Source organism: Corvus cornix, chromosome 1 (genome assembly GCF_000738735.6).
Source record: "Corvus cornix cornix isolate S_Up_H32 chromosome 1, ASM73873v5, whole genome shotgun sequence".
Taxonomy (NCBI): Eukaryota; Metazoa; Chordata; class Aves; order Passeriformes; family Corvidae; genus Corvus; species Corvus cornix.
Window position 1 is genome coordinate 40469445 of NC_046332.1, and position 27987 is coordinate 40497431.

General features: G+C 37.1%; 1 protein-coding gene across 2 annotated transcripts in view; it reads left to right on the forward strand.

Moving 5' to 3' along the window:
• ARHGAP42 (Rho GTPase activating protein 42) overlaps window positions 1-27987 on the forward strand; it is a 148108-nt gene that overhangs the window by 94690 nt on the left and 25431 nt on the right. Inside the window, exons 5-14 of one of the 2 annotated variants that reach the window (XM_039563766.1) lie at window positions 2172-2273; window positions 6645-6755; window positions 13047-13151; window positions 16559-16688; window positions 19771-19871; window positions 22658-22767; window positions 23518-23596; window positions 24462-24501; window positions 26046-26108; window positions 27672-27746. In XM_039563766.1, the coding sequence (XP_039419700.1) occupies window positions 2172-2273; window positions 6645-6755; window positions 13047-13151; window positions 16559-16688; window positions 19771-19871; window positions 22658-22767; window positions 23518-23596; window positions 24462-24501; window positions 26046-26108; window positions 27672-27746 (916 nt within the window). The remainder of the gene's footprint in view (window positions 1-2171; window positions 2274-6644; window positions 6756-13046; window positions 13152-16558; window positions 16689-19770; window positions 19872-22657; window positions 22768-23517; window positions 23597-24461; window positions 24502-26045; window positions 26109-27671; window positions 27747-27987) is intronic. The other variant, XM_039563770.1, reaches the window with a different exon arrangement.

Below are 27987 nucleotides of genomic sequence, written 5' to 3' on the forward strand. Positions count from 1 at the left end.
CAAGTTTGCCCTTAACTTGAGTATTTCCTCAAGATGGTGACTTGGACACCTTTGTCACTTGGATTTTAAAATAATCTGGTTCATATTTCTAGTCCAGCACATAACTTCATTGTCTCAGAAGATAGGACAGTATGTAACTAACTGCACCTTTTATTCAAAAGGTACATGTGTGTTGTGTGTGATCAACTGGATTCCTGTTTGTGACCAAAGGTGCTCTTGAGATACACAGCTTCATACACAGGTTTCTCTTGCTTCATCATGAAGACCTGGCACTTGAATATTCTCCAATAAAACTGTGGCTGTGGAACTGACCTATGGTTTCAGTCCCACAAAAGTTGGTTTCTTGACTTATTAGTCATTTGTCACAACTCTGGCCTTCAGCCTTCTCTCTTATAAGAATGCATTTGGGAAAGATTTTGGAAGATAATCCTTATAGCTTCTTTTCACTTGCTAAACAAAATAAAATCTTTCATTTTTCCTTTTTTACTTTTTTCTCCTTATATCTGCTTATCTGTAATTAAATATAGAAGGCATTGGTAATTATTCTGTATTGTTATTTAGTATTTTGTTGGGTCAAGTGCCTTCTTTTCCTTATGGTGTCTTTTGAAGGTATCTCTGTTGTGAAGTAGTGAGAACATTAAATTGTGCATATTTTTCATACTAAAGGAGGTAATGAGAACATTAAATTGTGCATATTTTTCATAGTAAATATGTTTGAACTGTTTGCTGGATAGAAAGTGTATGATGTGTTTTACAATCTAGTATAATTACCATTGTGAGCTTTAGTCACTGAAGCTGATCAGTAAGTGGCTTGTTACAGCTGTTTGATAAGTGCTAATTCATGCCATTAAAATCTTCTTCCTATTTCTTATTTTTCTGACTGACCTGACTTTCCCATGATATGACTAAGGAGAACAGGGTGGTGCTGAAACACAAGCTAGTTATTTGTTTTGTTTATAAAAATTTCTAGGGAGAGAGGAGTCAGGAAGAGAATCACTGCAGTTCTTAAAATGACCTGATGTTACTGTGTGATGTCCAGTAATTAGTTCTTCTGTCATTAATAGCTTTTGCACGTGTTTAAATAGGACTGTTTGTCTTGAAGCTTTTTTTTTCCTCAAAATATTCAACTTGTTAATCATTAGGACTTTAATAAAATTATAAAAATCACCGGCAGAAAGTTGCTCTTATTTAGGGGATATATAATTTTGTAATTAAAAGTTATATTTTTATCACTAATAATACTCTGATAGGATATCAACTTCAATCAGTTCTCCTATTTCTTGAAATTTGGCACTTCTTGAAAGATGGAAAAGCTTTTTAGAAATCTATCTTTTTCTTAAATTTCAGATTTAAATTTCAGAATAGCAGATTTAAAAGTGTTGAAGTATGAGTTCTGAATCTGATTGCAGAAAATAAGATGTTTCTTAATTTACTCAAAGTAGTAGCTCTTTCTTGTATTATGTATTAAAATAGTTTTTTGGTAGAAATGTGAGGATTGGCTGCACATGATGGGAAAAACAAAGAGAAGTGGGAAAGGAAAAAGGCAGGATAACTTTTAAATGAGACAAGCTTAAATATTCAGACACATTGAAATAATATTGGAAACAGACTTTTGGACCAATTTCATTTTGCAACCACATATATGCTTTTCCGTCATCCTCATATTTTAAGAGTGTGGGTGGAAAATAAGCATATTAGTCTTAAATGCCAAGGATAGGCCTATATCATCACATTTTTTGTATTCACCTACCTCCTCCACTGTAGTTTTTTTGGTGGGATTTTTTTGGGGTTGTTTTTGGTTTTTTTCTTTTTTGTAAAGGCAGTGTGGCAGTTAGGTACACTTAGAAAACTTGGGGAAGATTATTTTGTATTAGGCATCTGCTTAGAAAGATACCACCCACATAAAATCCCATCTACATTTACTGTGGAAAACCATGCAAGTCTGTTGTATGGGTTTGTTATTTATGGGGAAATTCCTGCTTACTATTGCTTTTAATAATTGAAGCAGTTCTCCTAGTATCTTTAGGCCCAATTCAGAATTAAACCCTAAAAATACTGGAACCAACAAAAGTGGTTTTGTAGTGAGGCATATTTTGGCACCTGTTATTTCTTTTAGTATAAGTTCGCTGTGTTTAGTCAAATACTTTACTTGGGAATATTTTGTTTTTCAGGATGGGAAGAAGAAATTTGACAAGGAAAGTGAAAAATATTATTCCATCTTAGAGAAGCACTTAAATTTGTCAGCAAAGAAGAAAGAATCTCATTTGCAAGATGTAAGAACTGAACACACTCTTACCTAGTGTCACATATGCATAGAAATCATGATAATGAATTGGTTCTCTTCAAGACGTGCTCTATTTTATTAATGTAAAATTGTGGTGATTTCTGGTAGTCATGCTTGTTGTGTCTATAAATTCTTAGCTGGGATTAATAAGATCCAAATAGGTATTAAATATTTTAACAAAGCAATATTCTGTGTGTGCAACTTTGTGTATTTCAAGTACAGCTAATGTTTATTGGTTGCAACAATGGAATTATATTAGTACAATAAAAGTGTGGGTTTTATAAGCTATATGTGGAATATTTGAAAGTAAATTAAGTGCTTTTGAGTTTGCCACTTAATATATTAACTGATGAAATTGAGCTTCTATTTCGCATAAATTTTAATCCAGAAGACTGAACTGAGATCACTTTAATGATACTTTTTTCTGCTTCTTTTTTCCTCTTTTTCATCTTACTCCGAGATTGAGGCACCTGAAATTGACCTGAAATTATATCTATAACTTCAGCTTTGAAGAGTCTGTTTGGCTAATACTTTTCTGTTAAAAAAAACAAACCATGAAGACTTCCAGTTTAACAGGAGGATTCCAAGGCTTTTCAGTATGCTGGTAGAAATGAATATGATTTGTCTTTGAAGCAAATTACAATAAACCCAGCAATATGATATCAATGACACTTTGGGAATTGTGCCAAAAGTAGTTTAAAATTATTTTGATGGGATTACTGTTGCCATGGTCACTCTTAAATCATGGGGATTAGTTTGCAGATGGAATTTTCACCAAAGGCGTGACCATCACTCAATCACGTCATAGGATTTTTTTTTCATGTTTACCAATAATATTATAATTCAAATTAAATAAGGCTTAGAAATTCAAAATTTCTAATAATGTCTATATGCCTCCATTGCTGTTGCTGTCTATATAATAATCAGTCTAGATAAGACATTAGTTATGTAGGATTGGTTAATTGTTCCACGTGTATGTTAGAGCTCTCACTTTTCCCAGATATCTTATGTACTGATGAGGAAGCAGTTCTGTTAGAGGCTAAACCCCAGCTTAAAAAAAAAAAATAGAAATTCTTACCAAAATGTGGGAAAGTGAACTTAAGCATTAATTTGCTCTAGAATAGAAACAAAATAAAGTAAATAATATATTTTACTCTTGAGGCATGAGAATAATTACAGTCTAAAAGCAGCAACTGAAGTGCAAAGTAACAACTGTGAATCTAATAAACTATGGTAGAAAAACAGTGGATTTGGCTCACATCTATAAACTAATGGAAAACCAGAATAATTTTTTCCAGTGTGTCCTTAAGTGACATATCTGGATTTAAAATCTTGTAACTGAGATTCCTCCCTTATAAAGGATAAAGGGCATAACTTGCCATTTCTGGCTTCCCAGTTTTCTGTAGCTGTAGATGTGCTGAATCAGCAACATAGGCCCACCATAAGTAGAAGGTACAAGAGCAAATCAGTACTAAAATTGTTAACCAGGGAGATGTTTGGCCTGTATCTGTATTGTAGGTAAAAGGAGGCCAGGCTCCATTCCTGACCTGAAATCCAAGATAGCTGTTGACTTTCATCCAGAGTGATTTGGGTGAGCCCCAGTTACAGCCCATATGTCCAGGATGGAGTTTGCTGGAGCAGGCCACAGCAGAGCAGGGCATGAGCAAAGCACCAAGCAGTGCTGGCAGGTGGGGCTTTGGAGCCCAGGGCAGGAGATGGGCAGTCCATGCCTCAAGCCAATGTCATGCATTCAGGGAGATGGGAATACCATTTTTTGACTGCTACATGGGAAAAATACTGTTTCCTTGAATTTGTTAATCTCAGTACTCTTTAACCCACGTTATGTGGGTTAAAGAGTACTGGGATTAGCAAAGGCCTTGTACTCTGTTGGGTTCTTTTACATGTCTCACTTGAGTGCTATTGAGAACACCTTAATTATGCATCTGAAGTTTGATGGTTGGAACATACTCTTTAGAGAGTAGTTTGCATATATTCACCCAACTGAAATGTGTTGGATATTTTAAGAGCCTGGAAGACTGCTGGTGCAGTTTACACAGGTGATTGGCTTTTTTCCTTTAGCATCAAAAAGAAACTTTCTAGTAGTGTCTTTTCACGGCCTACAGAAGCCCACAGTGGAGGAGAAAACGGGCAGAATTGAGTGATGTGAAAAATCTAATAAACTTCTGATTTCATTTCTCTGAAATCTGTTCCAGAATCAGTGTCCAAGCTTATGTGAATTTCTGGTATATATACTGTAATCATGGCCTACATCAATGAAAATACTACTCACTATGACTATGTATCATACAGGTAGAGACTCAAAACCATATCCATCAGATCTCTTTATTTTTTACATGGAGTTTGAAGTCACAGAAAAACATATGAAAATCCTTTCAGCTTTTGAAACTTTAAGATCACTTTTCAAAGTGATTCTTACAAATCTGAATCCTCTGGTGTTCACCCAAATTCATAAGCTTCTACAGAATATATATTTGGGGAATTCTGATTTAGTCCCTGTTCACTGGTGGTGATTATGGCCTTAATCCATATTTGAGATGGCACTTGGTTGTTGTAAATACCATTTTAACTGCAACCTGCTTAAATGCTGTTCAGAATAGAGGTGGATTTAATTAGGTGTTTAAATGCTTTTCCTGAGGCAAAGCCTAAAAGAGACAATTTCTAAAACTAGGTTTCATTATTTATGTACAATTAAATGAGAGAGCTGAGGTCTGTCTCAAGTGCTTATTGATGGCATTTGTGTGAGCAAGGGATTGCTGAATCAGGTCCCACAGTGGTGGCAACTGCTTCTTTTCAGCTATGTAGCACTGTCTTTGTGATAGATTTTTTTTGTGAAACAAAACTATGAACAGAGTATCAGGGAAAACAGTAGCCAAACACACTGTATGAATGGCAAATGGCAGAGTTAATTTTGAGGTAGAGTGGTTCATTATTGGAATTTTGAATGCTTGGTTTCAGCTTCATATTATTAGTTTACTGAATTTTTGGGTTTTTTTAACAGACACTGGAAGGAAATGCTGGTACTGAATAATTTGAAACATGTCCTCGAGGCCCATATGTTGAAGTAGTGTTGGAACACTGGGCTAGGGAGGTGGATCAATATCATTAAGAGCCTCTAGAGCCGAAGCACAATAGTAGCATGTCCTTGAGTAGAGAAGCAATCTTAATTATGTATGGTGCTATTGATGGCCAAGTGCTGCCTGAAGGAAAATACTGACTTTTTGCTTTTGTACTGTTAAAAGTACTAAATCTTTTTTATGATATGTTTGCTGGTTTAAAGTTTGTTGTCGAGGGAAGACAACATCAAGCATTCCCAATTTCCCTGCATTTGTTATTTTTAGTGCCAGAATTAAACTAGAGAATATACAGAAGTATCCTTCTATATTTTAACTGTCATATGTCAAAAATAGGCGATCTTACTCCTGTTGTTGATCAATGATAATATTTTGACCAAAGAGCAAAATCTAATACAGCGCAGAAGGGATTTGTTGGAAAAATTATTTGTTATGAAGATGGATGAATTAAAACGGAATCTGCATGTCTTCTTTAAACATTATCTACATGCTACACTGCTTGTCTGTTCCCTCTCCTGTGGCTTGTTTAAATTGAGGATAAAAGCCTATTACTCCTTATCAGCTGATAAGAGTTAATTCTTTAGCTATTTAGGCAGAAGACACTGTTCTGATACTGGATCTCCATGTTGGGTGGTATTAGTCAGGCGCTTCTGACAAGAATTGCCTTGTAGTTCTGTCACTTGAAAATTAAAACTTGAAATATATTTGATTTATGAGGTTAGGGACTTAAATGTGTTTACATTCCAGGAACATATGACTCATACTATAAAATAATAGCTTGCGAGATGTCATTGTTAAAGACAGCCTATTTAAGAAAGAAAATACCTTCTTGGGAAGGTATTTGAACCTGAGAAACAGATATGATTTCAGTACATATGACACTCAAATATTTCAATAGAAATAATTATCTTTTTGTCTGTCCTTGATTCCTACACTGCTCGTTTCTATTTCCTTTTCTAAACTTGCATATACCAAGTACCTGCTGCCACCTTTCTTTCCTGCCAGGCTCTCCTAAAAACTAGACCCTTAAAGTGCAAAAAGAAAGAAGAAACCAAAAACGATCAGGTAAAAGGCATAGGCTGAAATGTGTAATGTTAACTTCTTAAACTTGCATTTAGCTTTTTAAAGTAGGTATTCTAATTTTCGGAAAGAAAATCCTATGAAAATTGTAAAATAATCTAATGGAAGATCTGTTTGTAAATGGCATAACCTGTTTTTAAAGCAATTAAAGGACTAAAATAATGTCCATATTTCATTTTGTCTTTTAGGCAGATACACAGATTGACAGAGAACATCAGAACTTTTATGAAGCATCATTGGAATATGTTTTTAAAATTCAAGAAGTACAAGAGAAAAAGAAATTTGAATTTGTAGAACCTGTAAGTTTTGTTTTATTTTCTTTAGAATGCATGCATTTAAAGCTGAAAATTGAATTTAAAATATCAATTTTTTTGCTCCCTTTTAAAGTTTTGAATGTAGGTTCTTTGTATATAGACAAACATTAAGATCTTGGCTTGGGCACTTCCCATGTTTATTAAAGGATTATGTAAGAGTGTAGTATCTACTGTCAAGTGAAATGTCTGATGACTTTAAGTGTGCGTAACAGTTTAATGGGACATCATGTAATGTTGTGTCTGGGCAGCACATAATCGATGTTTCCTAATACCATGATTTAATGGCTTAAATTTTGAGCCAGTTTTTAAATTTAAATATTTTATGTAGGCAGTGTACACAGACATTGTTCTGAGTTACGCATGAAGTAAAGTGAAAAATCAATTTTTCTGTAGGATAGGTAAGTTTATTTTTTTTGGTGGAGTCATCTGTCTTTAGTTTACTTTGCAAATAAAGGAAAGCATATGTTGACATGCCATTAAAGAGTAAGATAAAGTTGTGTTTCAATGTCCGTATTTAAGTTTGGGATTTCCTTCTGTGTTTCCATCCCCCACTCCTAACTCTCTTCTGGGTCAGTCAGTACCAAAAGCAGCTTCAGTATGTGATGCAGGCATATTTCTGTGGCCTAGTAGCAGTATTACTACTGTTCATGTCATACAGACAGGACTAGCTTGCCAGGTGCCTGATATAGCTAGTACCTATAGCCCTTGACAGAGAACTTCCAATGCCATGTGTCCCTTCCTATTAAGCACACTGAGCACAGCAGAGCACTGCTTGTCAGAGAGGAACATGATGAGTGTAACTTTCTCTCCACACCATCTCCCAGCTTCCTTGTAACTACTGAAGCAGCACTCTTGACTGTGAAACGGGTTGAATTACATCTCTTAACACCCTGTGTCACCAAGAAGAGCTTCTCAGATACCTTCTTTCCACGAGATGACAGTGTATTGTATAGTGAATGTTTGACATTGATGCAAACTAATGAACCTGGATTCAGCAAGCAGTACTTACAGAAATCCTATCTTTATGGCATACAGCTGCCAAATCTTGGAGACTAAAACTTTACTCGCATTCCTAAATAAGAACATTTTTCTACCTGTCACAGATTAATCCAGAGTGTGTGTCTCTGTCTCCTTCTGCAAAACACTCACATCCTGGAAAAATCTAGCAATCGTGACCTAGCTCTGACCCTAGTAGAGAAGACTCTATGCTCCTTTAATGTAATAGAAACTTTCTGTATTGAAAAGACCTTGTACATTGGAAAATACTGTGCAACTGTGCACAGTTAAAATAGGTAAAATTTACTTTTGAATGTATCTGTTTCCATGCTGTCTCACATCAGTAGGCATTCAGCCCAGTATGACATACTTGATGTTCCAGGGGAAGGTACAGGAAATACTCTTGTGACGGGGTAATGATAGCCCTTGCAGGTAATGTCTTCTGACTTTGGGTGTGAATTTATTTATAATCAGTCTGGATATAGATGGAGATTAAATTATAACATCAGTTGCAAAATTTTGAATCTTCAGAATTCTTAATTTTTGTTTGTAATCTGTTGTATACAACATGCTGAAATAAAAGCATTTGTGAAACACATAAGGCTAAAAATGCCTTATGCAAAAAAATAAAAGTACTAATCAGCAATACCATGAGATTAAAAAAAGCCAAACTAAACAAACCAAAAAAACCCAGACTTCAAAAAAGGCTTCCTGCAATTCATGTTTGTGTAAGTGATGTTGGAAGTATGAGCATGTGCTCCTAGATGAAACGTCTAGATAAAGACAAAGCCTAACACTTTAAAATCAGGTATCGAAAGAATTGTCTTATTATGAATTTTCCTCTGTGTGCTCTGTGAAGGTGTGCATGGCAGAAGATGCCTGGTTGTGTGTCTGCATGGACATGCCTCCTCAGGAGCGCTGATGGTTGTGGGTTATTCTAGTGTATGTGCTGCCTGTGCCTCTGATTTATCAGCACAGTGTCACATCTTCTTATAATTCTCAGTCTGACATCTTGCTAACAGACTCAGTGGAGGAGAGTTTAACAAAATAAATCTGTTAGTGCAGTGAAGGAGGAAACTGTGATGCCCATGTGAAAGAAGAATAAGTTTGCGACATGGGAATAGAACTGAAAAGCAAATGATTTGTTGAACATCCTTTCAAGACCTTCAGTTTTTCTATGGCAAAGGATAAAGAAAATCTGAGAACCAGAGTGGGAGAAGTAACCTAGCAAAAATTGCCAGGTGGGTTACAGCTAGGGCAGTAGAAGTTGGTAAAAGTGGAGTATGTTCTTTCCTGGAGGAGAGTGGGGAAAGATTGATTTTAAGGTACAGATGCTAATGACTCATACAGTGAGTAGAAGACTGTAGTGTTTAGAGTAGACTTTTGCAGTTGCTTCTCAGGCCCTGGGTTTCTCTTTGTTCTCTGCATCTTGATCAAAGTGGTTGCTAATGTGTACTAGTGTGAGTAACTGACACATTCCTATTTGTGATCCTCCTAGATCTTGATTTTTTCCAAGAAAAGAAGACAACTGAGGTTTTCCTACAGATCATGAATTTAAACTTTTTCTGAGGGACAAATTAGTGTTCAAATTTACAGCAAGATAAACAATAAAGCAAAATAAGTGACAATAATCTGTCTTACTAGCTTTTCTTTTGTGATCCCAAAGAAGCTAGTCCAAGCCAACAGTGCTTTCTGAGGCTTTTACGCTTGTTGAAATACTGCAAACACCTTCCTAAAGTTCTGCTTTGTCCTGTGGTGATGCCAGGACTTCCTTGTCCTGTAGAAATCAGGGCACAAAGTTCATAAGCAGTAAACTATCTGAAATGTGAGGGGTGGTCTGTTAAATGTTTATTTAAAGAGAAGAAAAAAAGAACAGCCAACCAAAAAACGCTGCCTGTAATTGCATGCATTTCCATGAGACTTCACAGTGGCCATTAAATTTGAATTTCCCTTTCTTGCATTTTCTACATTATTAACTATGTTCACTTTAATCTGAAGAATAAGTGCTATCTGCTTATAAATAAAAAGAAAACAGGGAGACAGGGACTTCTGGCTGATGTGCTGCAGGCCAAAGGTTAAATTCCTTCCCTATCCGAAACCTAAGTACAGTCTTCTTCCTGTGAGAATGAAACGACCAGGCAGTCTTGAGGTCAGCAGCTCTACATAAAAATAAATAAAGTCTCAAGAAGTAGTTGGGTTTTGTTTCGGATTCTGTGTTGAAATCCTCATGGCTCTGGTGTGGTGAGTAGCTTTGTATTCTGGAGTTCAGACCTCACTCTTTACTGATGTGACTGATTAGATACTCAGAATGAGATAACTATAAGGCACTTTTTAAAATGAAAAATTGTTGATATGAAAGCATCAGGTATTGTTTGTGATGTTTGATGAAATAAATTACCTCCTTATGTGTGAATACCACCTCGAAATACATTCTGAAAATTTTCTTTGAAAGGAAAAGGGGCTGGTTTTCTAGTCTTGTTTTTAATATTATTTTTATACTATTTCATGTTAATTTCCTTTAAATTATGAGCCTGCCTTTAGCAAGAGTGCCACTTCTAATGCCAGCAACAAGAAAAACTCACTATGAGCATAAGCCTAGGACAAAAGACCCTGACTTTTAAATCTCTTCCATACAATGCTCTGGCTGTACCTGTCCTGATGGATGTGATTATGGAGATGCCTTAGCAACACAGGCCCATTGGGTACAGGGCGTTTTCTGATCCCTGTTTTTCCACTGCTAGTGACACGTACATTGAAGTGAATACCATCCTCAGTGTCATGTTTCAACACAGAACTTAAATACACTGATCTAGGACTTGCATAATGCTTTTCTTTTATTCCTATTTTCCTAAGTGCTTAGAGTGTTTAACCAGGAAAACCTCAAGGCCAGATCCTCTGCAGTGCACAACTGCCAGAATACCTGAGAAGTACTTTAAATAAAATTAATTCAGATTTTTCTCAGGGTTTTGGGGGGTTTTTTAGCTGCTGTTGTATTTTTGCTTTCTGATAAATTCAGCTTTGCTGCCATCTTGTGTTAAATATTTTCCTTGGTATTTCTCAGTGTATTCTATAAAAGTGTTTTGTATGATGTAAAATGTTTTTCTTCAAGTATTGGAGCTGAAATGTATACAGTTTATTCTCCTGAAATGCTCTTTAAACTGATCTTTGAAATTCAGGCATAAGCTGACATACCGAAAGCTTGTCCCACTAGTTCTTTATTGTAATTTTGGTGTGCTTTAGTGTCGTGATCTGGCTGCAGTTTTGCTAGTGTTACTCCTGCAGTATTTCTTCAGCTGAAAAAGGTGGGTTTAGCAGCAGGCTCCTGCTTACAGGTTATCTTAATCCACACATCCTTTTGACTGGACCAAGTCAGAGTGAGCACAGGAGTAGTTGTGCTGCAGCATCTGAAGGAGCTGTAGCTGGGGACTCTGATGAGTAACTGAATTTAGAGTGAGCACAGGCTTCGCATAACTGGAGCCAAAGCAGAGCTTTGGTTAAAATTTGCTTATTTTATACTTTATTCATTAAAAGGAAAGTTAATTTTCTTTCTTTTCCTTTAAATAGTACTTTCCAGAATTATAGAAATTTAGAATTATAGTCTAGAATTATAGAAAATTATAGAACTCTTTCTGTCTATTTGCACAATTGGATGTTTTTACGACAAACTGTTGTATTTGGACCTTCCTCAGAAACACTTGAATAATCAGTAAGAGATTTCAGGGTCCAGTCCTTAGCTAATGATTTCAGCTGGACAGATGAATCATGTTAAACTGGGATCATTTATACAAGATGTGGAGCCCTCCACTTGAGACTGCATTGCCTTCATTGCTTGATGGTAGAATATGGTTCAGGAATTCACATCCACTGTAGAGGCCCACACAAAAACTTGCTTTTATGTCCAAGGATCTTCTCAGTTCTTCAGGCTCCATGACTGGCTTACTGGGCAGCCTGGGATTCTGGGCACCATCTTTGCCTGAGGCCAGGGTTTCATCTGATCCTACAATACCAGTAAAAACCAAAGGCAGAATCCTTCTCCCAGCCATACTTTGTATTTGTGCTCACACTGATGATCTGTTCACCTCCAACTGCTTTAACTTACTAATGCAGCAAAAGAGCTCTCAGCAGTTTCTTAGAAAGTAATAGGGGAGAGAAGGCAGAACAATTTAGCTACAATTCTTCAAGTAGGGCTGAGAAGAAATGTAAAAATATAAGTGCAGTAAAAACTACACCTTTACGCTGTTCCACTTATGGTAATCGATGGTATTGGTAACACAAAGCAAGCACATTAAATATGAATGATGGCATTTTTGTTGCCTGAATCTAGACTACTTCAGTAGTCAATGAAGACAGATAAATGTTTCCACTGGATCATTCTGAAAAAGGGAAAAGAATTATGCTCTGGAATACCTATGGTTCTTTACTGAGTTAGGAGACAGCTTGGACAGCCAGCTACTTAGCCCAGATGATAATGGTGTAGTATACTAAGGCAAATCTTTTTTATTGTTAGAACTTATGTTACTGTAAATGCAAATTTATCTCTTTTTTTTTTTGTTTTCTTTACTCTTTTTTTGTAAGCTAAATTAGATATACAAAGAGAGCAGTCCATGATAAGAAATTAAATGCTTGGTATTTAACAGCAGGTAGGATGACTTAAAGCAATGTCAAAACACTTTTCAAATTTAAAGCAGAATAAGTTAGAAGGCTTTTAAAACTAAGAGATGTCAGGAATGCATTAATTCAAAAGATAAATCTGGTTGTACCTTTTACTACTTGAACATTGTTTTAAATCAGACTTCAAAAAGGACTTTTCAACTGGATATATACAGACTACGGTGCTTCTGTTGGAGTCAATCAAAGACATACCAAATAGAGTTTGCATTTTGTTCAGAGCAGGAAGAAATTGTCTGGGTTTCTTGTGTTGTGCTAACCTATCCAAAACATACTTTCTAGTCTCATTTGTGGAAAACAAGTCATAGCCCAGGCAATTACTATGAAGAAAGTGAAAAAATATTTTGAAGAAAAAACACTTCAGCTCTGAAATTTTAAACTTGGAAAATGCATGCCAGCAAAGACTCCAGCTGAAATACTGGATAAAATTACTAGGACAGTGAATTAAATTATGGAAATTACAACTTCATGACGCAAAAGCATGTGTAACTTTTCTCTTTCTTAAGGTCTCACCATGGATTCCTTCTCAGCAAAACCTTGCCTTTGAGCGTAAAAGCACAGAGTGTTCCAGGAGTTAAAAATGTATAATGCTTCTCAATTTTACCTTTTCAGCTCTTGGCCTTTCTTCAAGGACTATTTACATTTTACCATGAAGGATATGAACTGGCTCAGGAGTTTGCACCATACAAGCAGCAACTGCAGTTCAATTTGCAGAATGTAAGGACGATTTGTATTTTACATAATTCAACTTTTTAATTTGCTAATTTCGGGATATTAAAGTAGACTTACATTCATTGAAACTCTAAATCTTGCAATGTTTTAGTAAGGTGAGATCAAATTCATATATGAATAGGTAAAATTATTTTTGTAAGATTAATATAATTAAGATTCCTGACAACAAATAACTTTGGATAGTTAATTTGTGATTTCCAGATCAACACTTTGGGAGCAAGAACAAGAAAAACGGGGCAGCAGCCAAGTTTTTATTAGAAAACACAGTGGTCCAGATAGATTTTAAACTTGTATAAAAGCTTTCTTGAGAGTGAGGCCTGTCTTCTGGACTAAGTGGAGGTACCAAAATGCTCCAGCTGGTATGGGATGATACAGTTTGTCTTGCTGTCTTCTAACTTCCCACTGTATATAAAGTATACTTGGGATGCCATTCTCTGGCTGTTCTCTGTACCATTAAAGAGTAAGTGGGACTTTCTTCCATGGTGAGCAACTCTCATGAGCATTAAGTTTCACCAGAAGAAAGGATCTCTTTTTTGTGTAGAGAGTTGCTCTCAACTGAGCAGACGGATCTTGTGCTGTAGATTGGTGTGGATTTGGTAGTCAGAGCCATACATGACCCATTTTGGTCACCAACTGCCCAAAAATTTCATAGTTATCAAAGATGACTAAAATGCATTTAATCAATATACTTTTCCACTCATCATAACTGCTGTATGCAAGTGTATATTTATTTCACTGTGTAATCCAGATATTACTCCTCCAAGGACAAACAAGTAAGTAGGTACAAAATACCTTTACACACTTTGCTTTTAAGTGAAGTTTACGCACTCTTTGCTTGTACGGTAAAAAGTGAAGTTCAACATGTCAGCATTGGGCAAGTCTCACATTTTTCCTGACAAGTAACATCAAAGTCCAGAGCTAAATTTTTAAAAGATTTAAGTCCATTTCATTCTTTCAAGAAAAGACACATCTGACAATTTTTTGTTGTTCCATCTTCCCTTTTACATCTCTTGTTCATATATAGGTATAGATCTCATTTTAAATGCTGCTTGAGGAAATAAGGCTGAACTTCCTAGATGATTAACCTTTTCCTTTTGGATCAAAATGCAAATGGTCTCTGTCTGTAAAGCCCCTTGTCTTTTCAAATTTTGTGTTTTCTACTTTGTTTGCTACTGAGATGCTTTCAGATAAAGACACAAGGGGTCAGTGTTGTTGCACAGCAGTTTCACTGAAAGGGTGAAAAATGTGCTTCAGTCCAGAGATTTGCTTATTTTAATACAGCAAGTTCTGAGAGGAGCATGAGCTCCCAGCACAGACCAAAACTGGTGTTGTAAGTAATCATATGTTTCTTCTATGCATGTCTCTACAGAAGCAGAATTATTAAAGGATTTTTTTTTCAATTTTAATTAAGAAATAGTTAAATTTAATGTTTTCTAAATATTATATCAGCACAAATTGAAGTTGTAAATGGATAACAGAGGTAGAGGGAGATGTGAAGTTAGGCAGAAGGATCAATGTATTATAATTTCTTTTTAATTATATATCAGAAAACATATACATGAAGATACAGTGGGGTCAGTACATCACTCACTCCTGTTACACAGCAGTATAAATTCTGGTTCCAGATCTAGATACACAACTTCCTTTTAGCCAGCTGGTTCTCTATGTACTTGTCATTCAGAGCCTCACTCAACATGAGATTGAAGTGAAATAATTTATATAAGGTAAAGACAAATTGATGACAGGGAAAAGTGTGTTCAGCCTGTCAGTAGCTGTCAAAAGTACTCCTCTCCATTGCATTGTGTGCTCAGGTCTTGAAGAATAGTTGATCTGAACTGCTGTTTCTGCTTTAAAAATGTCCTACAGGTTAGAGCAGGAGCAGTAACACTTGTGGAAGAGTAGTAGCAGACTAGCAGCTCCTTAGAGGTCACCATGTTCTAACACGACCTGTTGTCGCCTTAACTGTCTCAGTTGGCCAGTGGCATACTTTGTGTGTCCATTTGGCTTTGGTTTCTGTAATTTGATTCAACGACCTGGCTGCTTAAAAGTAGTCATTAAAAATTTAGTAGACAGAGATAAGCTCTCAAAATGGGGACATTCCTTTGATGGCATGTCCTTCTTAAAGGTCTCAAAATTACCTCTCTTAAGTTTGGTCTGAACTGATACTTCTTCTGAAGGACATAATCTGAAAAGTTCCGTTTAGAATTTTACCTCCCTCTCTAATGATAGTGTTTGTCTTCAAGATCAAGTATGTATACTCTTATATTACTGTGCAACTAACTACACAAATGGCCCATGGAAAGGGAGAAGTATTCACTGGTGTATAAAATCCTGAGACTATCTTTCTGACTAGTCAGGATTTGAGTCCATAGATGACTTTGTAGAAACATTACAAAAATCTTTATTCTTTTCTATGACCTATAGGAACAGAGTGTTCAATATCTGATATTTAATCAAAACTCTGGCACCTCACAATAATTCTCTTCTACTATCCCATGCTAGATGCATGGAGAGAAACCCTAGCCTCACTGAATTCCCTAGGAAAAGGTGTCCATTTACATGCATATAATTATTAGCAAATATGGAAAATCCACCTTAGTACCATAATTGTTTGCTTCAGATGCCTGGTTGCACACATGATATTTAGGACAGACACACTTCTTCCATGCTTTTGGCACAGTTCTGCCACTTGTGACCTGTTTCTTACTTCCCATATTTTTGCTGTATTGAACTGTGGTGTTTGCATAGTCCTATCAAAACTTGTTCATGACAGTGCCAGTAACCTGACTGTTCTGAGCAGCAGCACCTGTGACATTGCTGCAGATATGGATACATAGAACATCAGTCTCTTCCATGTGTGTAGAAAATGGAGCTGTCTGGATGCATTAGCCTGGCTTTAACCCAAACTAGCCTTTTCTGCACTGTATTTTAAGTGCTTCAGTGGGTCTTATTGCTTCAGGTTTAGGCCTAATCTATCACCAGCTTCTAGTTTAGCCAGGCTTCTGTCTGAGAATCCCAGAGTGTACAGAGAGAATGCCTGGATCTGTCTGCAAAATACTGTGTAAGCATACCTAAAGATATGAAATGACCTCCTGTCTGAGGTTAGTGACCTGCAGGAAGAGGAATGGTGCTATTCTTGGCTATGTTTTCCTTCCATTTGTGTGCTTAAGTTGAATTCTTCGTTACTGTGTTATTTCTAGGCTTCTAGCAGTGAAGAGTATTATTCTTTATTGCTTTTTTTTCTTTTTCCCCCATTTTATGTCTCTGGCAAATGCTTTTGTTGATCTCCAATACAGTCTCCTGGGCATTATTTGTAATTAGTTGTTCATTGTTATTTTGGTACTTGCATGAGATAATGTGGGGTTTTGTTTGTTTCCTTTTCTGGGTATTAGACTCGGAATAACTTTGAAAGCACTAGGCAGGAAGTGGAGAGACTCATGCAAAGAATGAAATCAGCCAACCAAGATTACAGACCACCAAGTCAATGGACAATGGAAGGCTATCTCTATGTGCAGGAGAAGCGTAAGTACAACAGAGAAGCTCCCTGCTGTTGTCTGCCCCAGTGGTTGACTGGTAGCAAGCTCTGCTCTGGCTGGCTGCCCTGCACCTTGCTGCAAACTCCAGAGACTCTGCTTTGGCTGCCTTCTGTTTCCTGTACTTTCCCTGCCTGAACAGGACCTTTAGTTCAGCCATCAGGAGCACCTTGTACCAGAGACCCCCTCTAATCCAACCACCTTAATGAACATGCACTTAATGGAAGTAAAAGATGTAAGAAAAGGTCATATGAGTACCATCTTACCATAGTTAACCACAGCCAGTTTTATCCTCAGTAGCGCTGCAAGTTTTAAGAAGGCAGTCTATTTTTAATTGAGTAATACTCATAAAAGAAATCTGTGTTAAGTGGAAATTACACTGAGCCCTGCTAATGGGGGAGGGAGAAAAGGAGTGAAGTACTGGGCACATGCTGTGCTTCATTAAATAGTGAGAGGCCAACTTGACATCTTCTTACTGAAAAGAAATTTTTATTCTGCAGTAACAGTAACAGGGTCTGTAATCACGGTGTAGTGGAAAGGTACTAGTTGTATAATTCCTTGTCATGCAAGTTTACTTGCCTACAACCATTATCCTATGGGTTCTTTTCAAATTGTGAGCAACTGGGTTAAATCTTTGCTGTTCTTGAGAGTAAATTACATATATATTTATTGCTGATATGCATGGTGGTAAACATAGGTTTTTGTTAAAAAATGGCATTAGGCCATAAATTTTTTTCATTCAGATGGATAGTCAAGAGTAACAAACTTAAAGTTGCAATGCAGGTGTCTTGCTACAATTTTTTAATGAAAAAACGTGATTTCTTAACTCATCTAAAACTGCATTGAGAGTGCTCATCCTTCTTACAATATGCTAAAAGAGATAATGAATTGCCGTCAGAGGAAAAATTGATTTAGAATAATTACAGATTTTGTTATGCTAAATGAAAATAACTTAAAATATAAGAGCAGAACAGCTAACTTCTGAGGGTACATAACCATTTGAATTTTCAATTCCTGACTTTACTTTCTTCCAAAACACAGGCAATAGGAGAGCTTTCTCAAAGTCAGCGTAACAGACCATGTAAATTTCCACAGTTACATTTCTGGATTGCCTGACATCCAACTAACAGGACTGATGCAGTCTCTCATATAACCACCACCTTTGTGGGTACACTGAGAAGGCAAAGCCTTTGTATCTATGGTAAAACTACTAGGTTTGTTTTCAACACATTTTATTTAATTAAATAAAATTTAAAATTAATTTTTTTAACATTAAAAAAAAAAAAACCCAAACACAAACCCCTTAAGGCCCTTTTTTTTTTAAAAGTCAGAGGTCTTTCATTTTGTCTTGATTCCAGACAGGACAGGGTTAATTTTTGCAGTAGGCAGGAGCTGGGCATGACTAGGTCCTCATTCAAGACCATCTCTCATCATTTTTTGGGGATGGGGGAAGGGATCCCTTCTGGGTCCCTAAGGTGGTGGAGGGAGCTCTCAGGTATTGTCAGGTGTTTCCATGTGGTGAGCACTCACATGTGATTCATTTGCCTCTTGTACACTCTGTTATTAATGTTGTTGCTGCTGCTGTTTGTTTTCTTATTTCATTGCTGTCTCCAGTAAATTGTTCTTATCTCAACCCATGATCTTTACCCTTTATGCCTCCAATTCTTCTCTCCAGCCCACTGCAGGGGAGAGAGGGGAAGGATGGGGGAGGAAGTGAGTGGTGCATGATTTGACGTGTTTTGGTAGGAACACTAATTTGGGGAATACCATTCCTAAACCACAACACATTTTAAAAAGAATTGATAGGTCTGTACATACTGTAGCTTGAAAAAATCACTAGCATGTTTTTCTCGGGAGTAACTCTCATTGAAGAATCTGGAGATTTGTGTTGCTCTTTGCTACAGTGAACTTCCAGAAAATATGGGAGATCTTATCGGTACTTCTAGGATGTAAAGAGAATTCTGGAAATTGTGGGAGAATTCACTCCATGTCCTCACAGCAAAAGAACACTTTATAAATACCTGTATCTAAACTGCATTAGTGCAAACCAAGTTTAAAATACCACTGAGCTTAAGCTCAAGAGGGTTCTGTGTTTAGATTCACTAAAGGTTCACAACAGTGCCCAAATAATCCAGCAGTGAAAACATCTGCATCAGAGGTCCTATACTTGGAGTAGGATTAAGAGGTAGTATGATGTGACCTCTCCAGGATAAGGCATGCATCCACTTACTTGGGGATTGCTGTAGATCTCACCTATAGCTATCCAAATTGAAGAAAAGTGAATCCCTAAGTACAGTACAGTATACTTTGTGAACATGTGCAAGTGTCATTTTGTGGACATGGTCAGTTGTGCACCACTGTTACAGCCACCTCTTCCCTCCAAGGCATAAAAGGCCAATGTTTCTTGCTGAAGGCACTGCCTCTGCCACCCTACATTTTATCCCTCATCTCTAAACCAATGTGTTTTAGAGTGCACAGTTCCTTTGCTTTTTTCATAGAAATCTGTCAGTGTTTAACTACATAAGATTAAATCTCTCTCTGAGCTGGTGCCATTTTACCCACTCCCTTAAGGTAACCTGTAGAAGAACAGCCTTTCTATGATACTACCAAAAGCATTTATTACCTTTGACAAGAACTCTGAAAGTAAATGAAAATACAGTCTCACTTTCTGACTTCATTCAGTTTTCTGCATTTAATACCAGACTTCCAAGCTTCCCTAAGAGAAAGGATCTAATACTGAGCTGTGTTTCCCTTGGGTTGATAAAGTCACAACTGTATTTTCTAGGCAGAAAAATCCTCAGGTTTTGTTCTTGCCTGCTTCCTGCCTTGTTACCATAATAGAATGCTGTTACCCATCCAGTTGCCAAAGAAACTCAGTCTGCTGGAACTTTGTTGGGCAACCTTATCAAGCCGCAATATTTGAAAATTATACCTGAAAAACATGTTCAGATTAAATAATGAGTAGGCTGTATGTGGGTGCTGCTATGTTTCATTTTTCTACTCTTACCTAATTCCAACTATAATAGTGATAAAATGACTGTTACTTTTAATACTATCTCTCTTCATTCTAGGACCCCTTGGATTTACATGGGTAAAACATTACTGCACTTATGACAAAGGAACAAAAACTTTTACAATGAGTATAGCTGAAACAAAATCTGGTGGAAAAGTGGTGAGTTGCGTGTACATGAACACATAAATGAGCTGTGTATTCCATCTTTTATATTAAGCATTTAAGAACTGCTAAAAGAAAAAAATGCAAACAGCATTGATGCCATGATGATTTTTTGCCTTTTCTCTTATACCTCTATTATACCTTTTTACAACTTCTGTATTCTTAGTGCTTTTTGCCTACATCCTTGGACTTGTCAAGCTGAGAGACTAAACATTTTAGAAGCTTCATAGGTAGAGGATAGTGTGCCCCAGACCCCAAAATCCTCTCCAGAACACATTCTGTAAACTAAGATAGAACCATCCAGGGGAAGGTTCCTCGAGGAGAAGGGCTCACTTGAGCCTCTCATTGGGGAATCTTTGATAGATATGCTAATTAGTAAACCTATAATGTTATACCCGATCTTTTGGGGGTGTGCATTGTGGTGTGCACTGAGGTGCATTCTACCTGGACATGTGCACCTAAGGATCCTTAAAATAAACACCAAGGTAAAATCCCTTTTCCCCTTCTAACCGTGTATGACTCTTGATTTTAAGACCAGGAAAAGGCATCAGCATAAGGCTGTTTTCATTGATGAAGCAGTGCACGTATTATATATATAGCATGGATAAATATTTAATATTTCTTTTAAAACATATTTAAACCACATATTAAATAATTTCTCTAATGTGGTTATTGTAAATGCATAGGAAATTTATCACATTTGCACAGAATCATAGAATGGATGAGGTTTGGAAGGAGGCTCTGGATATCTCTAGTATAAACTCAATGCAGGGTTAACCAGAACAGGTTGGTGAGGTCTGGATCCAGTCAGGTTTTCGATATCTCCAGGGATAGAGCCCTCTATGAGCAACCTGTTCCAGTGTTTGACCACCATAAAAAAGCTTTCTCTTAAGTTCAAATGGAATTACTTGTATTTGTGTTTGTGCCCATTGCCTCTTGCCCTTCCACTGGGCACCACTGGGAAGAATCTGACTCAGTCTTCTTTACGTCTTCCCATGAGGTATTCCCATAAGGATCAGTCACTGATATGATCCCTCTTCTCCAGGTCGTACAGTCCCAGCTCTCTCAACTTCTCCTCATATGACAGATCACAGGATCGTCAAGGTTGGAGGAGACCTTCAAGAGCATCTGTCCAACCGTCAGTGTAGCACCACCATAATCACCCCTAAACCATATCCCCAAGTGCCACATCCAGGCTCCTCTTGGACACTTCCAGAGATGGTGACTCCACCACCTCCCTGGGCAACTTACTCCAATGCCTGGCCACCCTTTCAGTGAAAATTTTATTTTTAATATCTAATCTGAGCCTCCCCTGGCACAACTTAAGGCTTCTCCCTCATGTCCTTTCACTTAAGACATGGCAGAAGAGACCACCTCACTAAAGCCTCCTTTCAGGTAGTTGTGCACTAAGCCCTCAATGACCTTGGTAGCCTGGACTTGTCCCTAGCACATCACTGCCTCTCGTACCAGAGAGCCCAGCACTGGACACAGCATTCCAAGTGTACCTCACCAGTGCTGAATGCAGGGTGAGGATCACCTTCCTCCACTTGCAGGCAGTACCCTGCCTGATGCATCCCAGGAGGCTGGTGGTTTGCAGCAAGGTCACATTGCTGGCTCATGATCAACTTTTTGCCTGCCAGAACCTGTAATTCCTTTTCTGCCAATCTGCTCTCCATCCTGTCAGCCTCAGCCTGTCCTGGTGCCTGGACTTATTTCTATTCATGCTGAACAGTATTAACCCCTTGGGCATACCACTAGTGCCTGGCTGCAGCTGGACTTCTGCTGTGAGCTCAGCAGTTCAGGCAGTTCTCAGTCCGCCTCACCACATTGCCCCTACTTCACCTGTACTGATCTATGAGGATGTAGTAGGATGTAGTGTCGAAAGCCTGGCTAAAGTTGAGATAAACAATATTCATTGTTCTTCCATCATGCACTGAGCCATCCATCACATTGGAGAGGGCTGTCAGGCTGATCCTGTGTGATTTTTCCTTTATTAAATTCATGCTGAATGCTTCCAGTCACCTTCTGCCCTTTAAATGTTTGGAAATGCTTTCCATGATTATTCACTTCATGACCTTCCCAGGGATAAAGGTGATGCAGACCGGCCTATAGTTCCCCATAAGATGAGAGGAAATGGCCTCAAGTTGCATTAGGGGAGGTAGGTATTACAAAAAATTTGTTCACCAAGAAGGTTGTCAACCATTGGAACAATCTGCCAGAGAAGTGGTTGAGTCACCAACCCTGGAGGTATTTAAAAGACGTGTAGATGGTTTAATTGTGACCTTTTCCAACCTAAAAGGTTCTATGATTCTATATCCTTCTCCTTGCTCTCTTTGAAGACAGGAGTGACATTTGCTTCCTCCCATTCCTCAGAATCCCCAGTTGTGTCAGCCTTGCCAATGTTACAGTGAGGTCTCACGATCACGGTGGTCAGAATTAGGAGTTGATTTTATTCTTCAGAAATCTTTTTATCTGCGTATGAGAGTTGCCAGAATTACATGATCTTCATCCTAACATGCATGTAATCAAGTTATATACACAGGTGTTTTTAAGATTTGAATTTAGGGAATTTTCTGAAATATAATGATTTAAAAACAAATATATGACAGAAAGCTATTAACTGTAGTCTTAATATACAGAACAAATATTGTATCTATTAGTAAATAATTGTATACCCTGTGTTAAGACATGTTCTTTGGACTGTTCATGCAGTTAAATTTAAGATGCAGCCAAGGGGCATAAGCATACTGCCTGTGCTAATTTCATTTTATTTTGTTTTGTAGAATGGCCTTGTCACAAGCTCACCAGAAATGTTCAAGCTGAAATCTTGCATCAGAAGAAAGACAGATTCAATTGACAAACGTTTCTGTTTTGATATTGAAGTATTTGAGAGGTTTGTTTCCGTTGTATTAAGAATTTGAAAATAATTGCAACCAATATATGATAATTACACCTATAATAGGAACACATGTTTATCAGTGTATTTAGCCTATCAAGTAGGCTTTCAAGACTTAATACTTCTTTGTTCAAACCTGGTTTTCTTAATTAAGTTGAATACAAAGCATTTGTGTTGTCTTTACTACGTTATGTTTGCATTCAGATACAACATGGATTCTTATGGAATGCGTAGCAAAACTCACTACCCTTTTAGAAACAGATCATAAATATTTTTATAAATACTTGTTAATAAGCATATTCTGTACAAATTTCTATTGCTTTCAGAAATGTATAGTAGCACGGGGTTTTTTCTACATTTTTTTTCCACTTACTCCTGGATATTATATGAGATACATGAGAACAGCTTTCCTGTATTTAAGGTATAGGTACACAGTACTTTGTGGGAGTATTTTTTCCAAGCTTGGGAATAAAGAGAAATATTGAATTAATTTCTGTGTTAAAATATGGTAGACTGACTTTTGTAGTTATTCTCTTTAAAAATATTTTATGGCTGTTAGCAAACTTTCAAAAAACAGACGTGTTATACCTAGCTCAAAATTATTCTGTTATGTCAGAAGCTATCAACTTTCTCTAACTTCTGCCTGTCTTTTATATATTCACTTCACATCACTATCCATTCGGATTCTGGATTTGGATACTGTTTGAGAAAAATAGTAACTTCAGTGAATGTCTGTGTTTCTGACAGACCTGGAATCATCACACTACAAGCTTTTTCAGAATCCAACCGAAAACTTTGGCTTGAAGCTATGGATGGAAAGGAACCAGTAAGGATATTTTTAAATTTTCTTTTCATTTTAAAGTTTTCTGGCTCACATATTAAAAAAAGAAGCTAGTATACATGTCAGATATTCTGTTGCAATACCAGCAAATACAATTCTTTTCTTTGTGAGACACTAATGCAAGTACATAGTGAAGATAAATACAAAGTAGAAAAGAAGATCTATTATTTTAAGTCTACGTTTATATATCATTATTTTATGTTAGGATATTTTAAGTAATAATAATTAAGGTAATATGATAGCATGTTGTCTAATAGGATCCATGGTTCAGGTAACATATGTGAAGTGGTAGTTATTACAATGGTAAAGAACAGCCGTCTTTTGGGCAGTGTGCAGTGTCATGGAGTAATAAACAATTAGTACCATCTCAAAAGGCATTGCTGACAGCAGAAAGACGTGTTGAAAGCTACTGAGAGACAGGCTTGTCTGAGTTTTCTTCCCTACTCTTAAAGTAGTCACTGGGTGAGGGTGATGTTAGACCTGTATCTGATAGGAAAAGAATGGTTGATCAGTTTTATGAAATAGATGAGTGTTTTTACATGCTTCTTGTTTGACTGAACCAGTACAGAAATTATAATCACTAGCTGTTTTGAAATTTAACCCATTTGGACTCAGTAAGTCTGATTTCTAATGCATTGGTTGCATTATGGTAGCACAGAGCTGTTAACCCAGCTGTGTGCTGCAGCAGTAAATGTCAAGAGATGGTGGAAGGCAGGGTTGGAATTTCCCTAACAGCAGTCTAGTACATAGCATGTTGCAACTACTAACAAACATGGCAATAAAGGATGTAAAGCACAAACACTGTCCTATTGCATTGTTGTTGTTTGGTTGTTTTTTTTTTTTCTTACAGATATACACACTGCCGGCCATAATTAGCAAGAAGGAAGAAAGTAAGCTCTTTATGTTGAGTTACCATATGTAGCTAGATTTCTGTAATGTTACAGTTTCTTGATATGCGTGTGGGAGAAAGAGATTAATTTTATTTCTATTGCTGTGAAATAACTTTCTTGGATATCTAAACTTCCCCTGGCACAACTTGAGGCTATTTCCTCTTGTTCTATTGCTTGTTACTTGAGAGAAGAGGCCAATCCCCACCGTGCTACACCCTCCTTTCATGCAATTGTAGAGAGTGATAAGGTCCCCCTGAGTCTCCTTTTCTCCAGGCTAAACACCCCCAGTTCCCTCAGCTGCTCCTCACAGGACTTGTGCTCCAGACCCTTCCCCAGCTCCGCTGCCCTTCTCTGGACACGCTCCAGCCCCTCAATGTCTTTCTGGCAGTGAGGGGCCCAGAACTGAACACAGGATTGGAGGTGTGGCCTCAGCAGTGCCGAGTACAGGGGGACGGTCACTGCCCTGGTCCTGCTGGCCGCATCATTGCTCATCCAGGCCAGGATGCCATTGGCCTTCTTGGCCACCTGGGCACACTGCTGTCTAGCGTTCATCTGCTGCCAAACAGCACTCCCAGGTCCTTTTCCACCAGGCAGTTTTGCAGCCCCTGCCCCCAGCCTGTAGCACTGCCTGGCGTTGCTGTGACCCAAAGTGCAGGACCTGGCACTTGGCCTTGTAAAGCCTCACACAATTGGCCTTGGTCCATCACATCTTTATAGTTTTAGGTGTATATGCACCTATTAGACATACACCGAGTAACAAAACTAGTGTATTTAAGGGTACTGTGAGATTTGTAAGCATAATTGTATTAACACTGTATTAACACATTGGTTATTAACATCATATTATATTAACACAAAGATGTAAAAATAATTTAAATAATATGTCTGAGAAGGAGATTTGTAAAATTTGGATATGCATCTTCATTGGAGGTATATTTGAGACTCTGAAAATCTGAAATTTAAGCCACTATATCTGTTCTTTTGTATGATGGCATTTATTTTAATGCTAACGAATAACAATAATGCTGTTAATTAAAGTATGCTGTTTAAAGATCTTTATTTAGGTAGTTAGAGCAGTGGGCATTGAAGATGCAACATTAATGAGAAATACGTTCATTTGAAATAAGATGACTAATTAAACTCAATAACAAGGATTGTTTTCTTACATTACCATTTTATGAGTGATTATGTGCATATGCAAGGAACAAAGAATATTATTGGGTTAAAACCAATGGATATATTCTAGTCATAATGTAGGTCCTGGACTCTTAAAAGCATTTTGCTCAGCAGCTTCCAACTGTATTTTTAGAGAGGCTGCTGATTGCTGAGAAAGACAGTAGAATATTAAGCTTCTAATGGTACAGAATGACCATAAAGTTGGGTTGTGAATGCTAAGGATATATGTACAAAGACCCTATTACACAACAAATATCATAATGTTATGGATAACCGTGTATCAGCCCTCCTTGACTAGTGTGTGAATGTAGTTAAACAGAAGATTTTGTATATTGATGTTGGAAAGTAATTACCCTTTTTTTTTATAGTGTTCTTAAATGAAGCAGGTTTCAACTTCGTGAGGAAATGTATTCATGCTGTAGAAACACGAGGTGTGTATTAAATCAGAAATAAGGTATTAGATTGCTATGACTTTTTTTCTAAAATACTACTTTTTTAATTCTACATGTTTTACATCTGTGCTTTGAAGGGCATCCATCATTTGGGTTGGACTTTTCACATTTTATCTATGTACTTTACACTCAAAATTGTTGTCTCCAGTTCCAACAATTCTTAACATATAATTTAAGTGAGGTTTTTAAACTTTTTCTGTAATTTCTTGTTGATTAGACAGCTTAATACACAATTGCACACATCTTTAGTCTTTAATTTGTGTGCACTGACTTGTCTTTTCCTGTGATACAACTGTAGGGAGTCTCAGCTCCCAACTTTGGTTTCAGATGTGAAATCTGAAGACCCAAAAGTGACATCAGCATTCTCTGCTGGTACAGCTGATTTTTTGCAGAGTATAACTCCTATCATTTTATTCACTCATGTTGTACATTGGTTTTGAGGTTTTTTTAATATTTAGTAACATTTAATGTTTAGCAATGCTCATTTTTGATAGTGGGAATGTAAAAAAAGGGAGGAATAATCACTCTCCTGATAAGGTGGTATCTTACAACTCACAGTAAGTTTTAAATGGAGAGTTATGGCTGTATCATCTCCCAGACAATAAGATAGCCTTTTCTTGAACTGTCAGTGTGCAGATCTCTTCTAATCCAAAAGTGGTCTCTCTGTGCAACTTTGAGCTCAACATGAACCCCGTTTCTCAGCCAACAATGTTACCATTGTTGAATCACTGCTGACTCAGAGCTTGCATTATTTTCTGGGGCAGAGAGGGTTTCGAAACAAAACACCTAGGTTAGCAAAGTGAGATCAGATTTAGGAATGCTGTTTTCAAAGGAAAAGTAGACAATTTTTGAATGGTAAGGCTTGAAGTGGGGAGAATGGAGGACATTTAAGTCCTGCTGATTTTAAAAAGCAGTTAAAAATAATAAAATAATCATGACTGAAATAATCAAATACTGTATTCTGAATGTCACTCTTGAAACATTATTTGTTATTATTATCTGTGCTATTTAAAAAGGCCTGGCAATTTTAACTGGCAACACAAATTCTCAACTGATGTGTTAAAACAGTATACAGTATATATTTTTATTTTCAAATAAATGACAATCACATCTTATTTGAAAGGGATGATGGTCTAAGCAAACATAGATGCATAGTAATTCCACTGACATCTAGGCAATATAAACCTGTTGGTGTGTAATGTGTTTTAAGACTGCTTTTGGGTCTTATTTTACACTTTTTCTAGCCATCACCTTGTTGTTTGCTAATATGGGTCATTTCCATGCAGAAGGGTTCTGTTAATGTAAAATTATGCATAATGTATAGTATGGTGTGGACTCAGTGGAATGAATTTTTTTAATATCCCACAAGAGAGTGCAGTAGGGTAAAGCAGTACTTAACAATGTAATGGTACAGTCTTCCATAAATACATTTAGATGTTTTGAAAACATACACCAAGGAAGCATCAGCATGTATTGAAATAACCATATTTTCATTATTTGCATTATTTGCATTATTTTCATTTACTTGTTTTCCCAATGTAGGTATTACAATCCTGGGGCTGTACAGAATAGGCGGTGTAAATTCCAAGGTGCAAAAGCTGATGAATACCATATTTTGTAAGTATCTCAAGTGAACCTTTGTCAGTGTGCAGTGTGTGCTGTGGTCCCTTTTGCCTTAACTGCTGTGCTCAGAAGAGTGTGTCATAATATTCACAGTTTTGTGTGTGCACTTACTGCCACTAAATTGAGTTTTCACTCTTAAAATGAGTGATTCGTCTGTAGTTGGTTGTGTGCATTAATATTCACTTCTGCATGTTACACATGAGCAAATTACTAATAAAAATGCTTTTCTTCTGGC